This window comes from Aspergillus caelatus, assembly GCF_009193585.1.
Source record: "Aspergillus caelatus strain CBS 763.97 unplaced genomic scaffold BDV27scaffold_224, whole genome shotgun sequence".
Lineage (NCBI taxonomy): Eukaryota > Fungi > Ascomycota > Eurotiomycetes > Eurotiales > Aspergillaceae > Aspergillus > Aspergillus caelatus.
The window spans coordinates 54,367-61,347 of NW_022475487.1; the positions used below are offsets into that span (position 1 = coordinate 54,367).

The window sequence follows — 6,981 nt, forward strand, 5'->3', positions numbered from 1 at the left end:
GTGGTAATTAATGCCGAGCACTGGCCGGGTTGATGGCGCTTTGCCGGTTCTGGCCTAGTCTGTCATCATGCTGCTAACTCCATAATCAATTTCCATTTGCAGCCTCTTCGTATTCGTTCATAGTCTAAGCAATTGCAATTTGTAAGCAAACCCATCTGTTTCGCACCCGGAAATGAATGGTTTACCCCCGGAAAAATTACTGGCCTGCAATTGGAATTCTAGAATGCTTGACTCAAAGGATTTTTGAGTCACCTCATGACGTACGGGAGGCTTTGAAGATGCCAAGACATGTAATGGCCCGGCTTATGTCATAAGCACCGAACGCAAATGTCACGCTTTGTGCCTCAGGATGAAGAGAAAGCAAGGAAACAGAGCCTTGAGATTGAAGGAGAGAAAATCTCTTTACGAATCCACTCCATTGACTAGACTGCAATGGTCATAGGAGGAGAAATAGTAAGGTAAGCTAGGCGAAATTCCGCATCTCCGGCAAAGTCCTATCGGTTTATCGCCGAAGCTTAGGCCGTCTCATTTAGTAAGCAGCTTGCAGCTCACAAGAGGATTGGCCTCGCAGTTATCATCCTCGATCAGAAAGTTCTCCCCACCCGTAATCGCGTCCATCATTTGCGTGAGAGCACCCTGGGAGTTTTTCTGACTCCCTCTTCCTTCCTTCTTGTGGGTTGAAAGGAATAGGGATCCTGCAGTCGGGGTTAGAAGATGCTTGAAGGCAACTCCCAGGCGATCCTCGGGGATTCTGCCCCGGGACCGTCAACCTTGAAGTCAGCATTGCAATCGCCTAAACTAGAGCCTTTCTGCGGCAATGTCGAAGGATGGGGACCCTTAAGCAAATTCAGGTTTGACCTGACGCCCTGCTTCCTAGACCTTGGGGTGGCTATTGTTGCAACATGGGGCTTAATCATGGGAGCAGGTGCCATTTGGTTTCTGCTCAAAAAGCGAATCCCCCAACCCGTGTCGAAGAATTGGCATTTTTACGCTAAACTGGTCGGTTTCGGGACCCTTTTGGATCAAGTTATCTGGGACTAACCTAACGTCTAAAATAGATCGTGCTATCCGCTCTGATATTCACAACGGCTCTTCAAGCAGCGATTCAAGTCGAGACTTTTGCGAATAACTGGTTGGCTGATGTTCGGTTTTGGAGTTCGATTGTTGTGTTTGCTTCTCTTTGTGTGATATTCGCAGTCCAGTACCACGAGCATTGGCGGAGTAGGCAACCTAACGGTGTCGTTCTCTTTTACTGGCTTTTCTTTACCATCGCCTATGGGATTAAGTTGCGCTCGCTTGTTGCACAAAAGACCTATGAGGACAACCTGCCATACTTCGTCTGCTTCAACATAAGCTTAGGGCTTGCGCTACTGGAATTTGGACTGGAATACCTCGTTCCCAAGAAGCAGAGCGCGTACGATGCCTTGGGCGACGAAGATGAATGTCCCTATGAGTATGCGGACATATTCTCGGTGCTCAGCTTCAGCTGGATGACACCAATGATGAAGTTTGGTTATAAGAACTTCCTGACCCAAGATGACCTGTGGAATCTACGACATCGTGATACCACTCGCGTCACTGGGGAGACCTTGGCGGAAAACTGGGAACAGGAGCTGCAAAAGGACAAACCATCTCTGTGGATTGCACTTTTCAAGTCTTTTGGTGGTTCATATACCAGAGGTGCGATCATTAAATGCGGCAGTGATATGCTTGCCTTTGTCCAGCCTCAGCTTCTTCGAGTTCTGATTGACTTCATCAGCTCGTATAGAACTGACAACCCCCAGCCAATCATACGGGGTGTTGCTATTGCCTTGGCGATGTTCTTTGTCTCGGTGTCGCAAACAATGTGCCTTCATCAATATTTCCAGAGGGCCTTTGACACTGGTATGCGCGTGAAGTCGTCGTTGACGGCAATGATCTATGCCAAGTCGCTTCGGCTTTCAAGCGAGGGCCGTACATCGAAGACTACCGGCGATATTGTGAACCATATGGCTGTCGACCAGCAGCGTTTATCTGATCTGACTCAATTTGGTACGCAGCTGTGGTCTGCGCCGTTCCAAATCACCCTCTGCATGCTATCGCTTTATCAGCTCGTCGGCGTGAGCATGTTCGCCGGTATCGGTGTCATGATTCTTATGATCCCATTGAATGGTGTCATAGCTCGGATGATGAAAAAGCTTCAGCTCGTCCAGATGAAGAACAAGGATTCGAGGTCGAGGCTGATGACTGAGATTTTGAACAACATCAAGAGCATCAAGCTTTATGCCTGGAACACTGCCTTTATGAATAAGCTTAGTCACATTCGTAACGACTTGGAATTGAATACCCTTCGCAAAATTGGAGCGACGCAGTCGGTTGCAAACTTTACATGGCAGTCTACTCCCTTCCTTGTCTCCTGTTCTACATTCACTGTTTATGCTTTGACGGACCCCCGGCCTCTGACTACTTCGGTGGTGTTCCCAGCTCTGACGCTTTTTAACCTACTTACCTTCCCGCTCTCCATTTTGCCTATGGTAATCACGTCAATCATTGAGGCTTCCGTGGCTGTTAAGCGGTTGACTGATTATTTCAGCGCCGAGGAACTACAAACCAATGCGGTCAAGCGCGAGGACCCAGTGTCTCATGTCGGGGATGAGTCTGTGCGGATTCGTGATGCGTCGTTCACCTGGAACAGGTACGATGGCACTCACGTCGTGGAGAACATCAACTTCAGTGCTCGTAAGGGTGAATTGAGCTGCATAGTAGGCCGTGTCGGCGCAGGCAAATCATCTCTTCTCCAGTCACTTTTAGGCGATTTGTGGAGAACGGAAGGAGAAGTCATTATCCGTGGCCGTATCGCATACGTTGCACAGTCACCTTGGGTGATGAACGCTAGTGTCCGAGAGAACATTGTCTTCGGGCATCGATGGGATCCTGACTTTTACGAGCTCACTGTTGAAGCTTGCGCCTTGCTGGATGATTTCAAGAACCTGCCGGATGGTGATCAAACCGAAGTTGGAGAAAGGGGTATCTCGCTCTCCGGCGGACAGAAGGCTCGGTTAACTTTGGCTAGAGCAGTCTACGCTCGTGCAGATATTTATCTTCTCGACGATGTTTTATCGGCAGTTGATCAGCATGTGGGTCGGCACCTTATCAACAAAGTCCTTGGGCCAAGTGGAATACTCGGCAGCAAGACTAGAATTCTTGCGACCAATGCCATTCCCGTTTTGAAGGAGGCGGATTTCATCGGATTGCTACGAGATAAGACTTTGGTTGAAAAGGGCACCTATGACCAGCTGCTGGCTATGAAAGGCGAAGTTGCTAATCTCATTCGTACTACTATGAACGACTCGGACGATGATAACTCGAGTGACAATGGCCTTGCCAGTCCCGAAAGCTCGGACTCTACTACGATAATCGATAACGCAGATTCTGATGAGCTTTCGGATACCGACGAAGCCGAACAGCAAATTGGTTCACTCCTTCCCATTAGATCTGGTGCCAACCGGAGAACAAGTACGGTGACTTTGCGACGCGCCAGCACCGTTAGTTGGAAAGGCCCTAGGCGCAAGCTAGGAGACGAGGAGAATATTTTGAAGAGCAAACAGACCCAGGAGACCTCACAGCAAGGTAAGGTCAAGTGGAGTGTATATGGGGAATATGCCAAGAACAGCAACATCGTCGCCGTCTGTTTTTACCTTGCTGCTCTGTTGGGTGCACAGACAGCCCAGGTCGCTGGCAGCTACTGGCTCAAGTACTGGTCAGAGGCTAGCGAAGTGCAAGTGAACCCTAATGTTGGCAAATTCATCGGCGTCTACCTAGCTTTTGGACTTGGATCTTCTATCCTAGTTATAGTCCAGAATCTTATTCTATGGATCTTCTGCTCAATTGAAGTACGTTTACCCTTAGCGCTCTGGCTAGTCCAGACCGTGTCCATACTAATGAACATTAACAGGCATCTCGAAAATTACACGAGAGAATGGCGTTCGCAATCTTCCGTTCTCCCATGAGCTTTTTCGAAACTACCCCGTCTGGAAGAATCCTCAACAGGTTTTCAAGGTGAGTGTGTGTGAGGTTGACATGTTATATACGGAAATTGATAGCTGTTGCTCTAGTGATGTATATCGTATTGATGAAGTCCTTGCGCGCACATTTAACATGGTAAGCCCTGCATCTTCTTAGAGGGAACTTCGAGCTAACTCAATTTTAGTTGTTTGGAAACTCAGCGAAGGCACTGTTTACGATGGGCGTTATCGCGTCGGCAACGCCTGCGTTCCTTATCTTGATTGTTCCTTTGGGCTACATCTATCTGAGTTATCAAAAGTACTATCTGCGGACTTCCCGAGAATTGAAGCGCTTGGACAGTGTTACACGCAGTCCCATCTATGCTCATTTCCAAGAATCTCTTGGAGGTATCTCGACTATCCGCGCGTATAAGCAGGAAAACCGATTTACGCTCGAAAATGAGTGGCGAATGGATGAAAACCTTCGCGCCTACTTCCCTTCCATTAGCGCGAATAGGTGGTTGGCAGTCCGCCTTGAATTCATTGGTTCGATCATTATTCTGGCCTCTGCGGTGCTTGCTATCATCGCAGTCGGCACTGGCACCCCTATCTCACCAGGCATGGTTGGTTTGGCCATGTCGTACGCCCTTCAAATTACACAGTCTCTGAACTGGATCGTTCGTCAAACGGTCGAGGTCGAGACGAACATCGTGTCCGTGGAACGTGTTCTGGAGTACGCTAACCTGCCAAGTGAGGCGCCTGAAGTGATATTCAAGCACCGTCCCGCCATTGGCTGGCCAGCGCAAGGCGCGGTGTCATTCAAAAACTACAGCACACGGTACCGTCCTGGGCTCGACCTTGTGCTTAAGGATATCAACCTTGATATCAAGCCTCACGAGAAGATTGGTGTCGTTGGCCGCACTGGTGCAGGAAAAAGTTCTCTTACTCTGGCGCTCTTTCGCATCATCGAGCCAGATGGTGGCAGCATTAGGTGAGTCCTGGTGCCCGACTGTTCATGCTGGTGCTGCGCTAACTTGATTGATAGCATTGATGGGCTAAATGTGTCTACTATTGGCCTGTTTGACTTGCGAGGCCGCCTTGCCATCATTCCTCAGGACCCGGCCATGTTTGAGGGTACCGTACGGGACAATCTGGACCCTCGTCATGTGCATGATGACACAGAGCTGTGGAGTGTGCTCGGTACGTTGGGCTCACCTCTTTGCATGTGGAGAAAGTGAATGACTGACTAACCCGTTAACTCGCAGAACACGCACGACTGAAAGATCACGTTGCAAGCATGGATGGCCAGCTGGATGCCCGAATTCAAGAAGGAGGTAAGAATTTGGCCGCTTTTCGCGCTTGCAGCAGCGTGACGTTGGACTTCCTAGGGCTGGACTAACATGGCACAATAGGATCCAATTTGAGTCAAGGCCAGCGTCAGCTGGTGTCTCTAGCACGGGCATTGTTGACGCCTAGCAATATTTTGGTTCTCGATGAAGCGACAGTAAGTGGCCAGTTTGCCACACCGTTTTTTCCCCTCTACCGCCTTTTCCTTCCAATTTACTTTTTTAGTATTTACTAACGGTTGACTTTAGGCGGCCGTGGATGTGGAAACAGATGCATTACTGCAACGCACCTTGCGCAGTAGTATCTTCCAGGATCGCACTATTATCACTATCGCCCATCGCATCAACACGATCATCGATTCTGACCGAATTGTTGTGTTGGACAAGGGCAGAGTGGCCGAATTTGACACACCTGCCAATCTGATTAAGTCTGGCGGGAAATTCTACGAGCTAGTCAAGGAAGCAGGTCTGCTTGATAACGAAGGACTTGCCCTTGTGCAATAATTGCAGACCTCTCGTACAGAGTGGCGAAGACCTGTGAGTGGCTGGGCCAAAGCGAGAGAGCCTTCTCTATAATCTCGGGCCGATCTCTCGAATCTGGACCTCGTAGGAGACCAGGTGAGAAAGAGGATGACCGCATCTTGGCTGAACTCGCATACACCACCAACACTAGGCGATCCATTAAGCGTCTGTGCGCACGGGAGAGGGGTTGATGAAGGATCAAGGGCCCTTTCCCTCTATTATACGAGCTCGGCAAGATCACAGAGAGCCGATCCGTTCCCAGCTTTTCTCTTTTTAGACGAGGAACCAAAAGTACGGGTCGATGATCGCTTCGTACCCATGGCGTCGGAAGGAGTTTAATTAATTAATTGTCTGGTTGCCTTTTTTCACTTTCGATGTCTACCTATATTGAAAAAGTCCTGTATCTACTGCACATAGCCAATAATGATTGAAATTGCGTGCGAATTCGCGTGCCATTTATTTCCACTCGAATCAAGTAGAAGCAGAAGAAACAAAAAACGATGTGTCAACAATAGCGGTGTAGGGGATCCCCTGTAAGCCAATGCAGCAATTATCTGCATACCTTCAACCATTGAAATGGATGCCACTGCAGCAACTAGGAAGTAGTCGGAACCACCCGATTTTGATTAGAAATCCCAATTCTCCCAAACGGGCAAGAGAAATGACACCTAATTATCCATATGCCTCTATCATCATCTCTTCCTTATCAGGCTCAATGTAGAAAAAAACAGAGGTTAATACACAACACCAAGAAACCAGCCACCATCCAGAACCCAACAACTTACAACCCCGCAGAAAACACACACACGCACACACGCACACACGCACACACGCACACCCACACACTCTTTTTGGGTTATAAAAAATGTCAAAAAGGCAAACAGAAAAGAAAAAGAAAAAGGAAAAGGAAAAGCAAAGAAGGTGCAATTTGATATCTCTCCCCCACTATTGGCCGCGAATTTTAACTTCCAATGATCTAATCACCTGCCAGCCATGCGCACAGTTACTTAAACGAACAAAAGAAAAAGAAAAAAAAAAAAATTTCTATAGATAGTATACGTAGGATTTCTCTAACCCTGAATATTCCGGACTGCCACCACAACTGCAGTACAATTGTTTACCTAATGTTT

General features: G+C 48.2%; 1 protein-coding gene across 1 annotated transcript; it reads left to right on the forward strand.

Moving 5' to 3' along the window:
• Positions 1-571: 571 nt before the first annotated feature.
• On the forward strand, positions 572-6,295 carry BDV27DRAFT_134933 (ATP-binding cassette glutathione S-conjugate transporter YCF1). The gene is made up of 9 exons (XM_032068400.1): positions 572-999; positions 1,059-3,872; positions 3,935-4,038; positions 4,095-4,140; positions 4,190-4,974; positions 5,029-5,183; positions 5,249-5,317; positions 5,396-5,487; positions 5,579-6,295. The coding sequence occupies exons 1-9, from the start codon at positions 715-717 to the stop codon at positions 5,831-5,833; spliced, it is 4,605 nt and encodes a 1,534-aa protein (XP_031923284.1). The 5' UTR covers positions 572-714; the 3' UTR covers positions 5,834-6,295.
• The last annotated feature ends 686 nt before the right edge of the window (positions 6,296-6,981 follow it).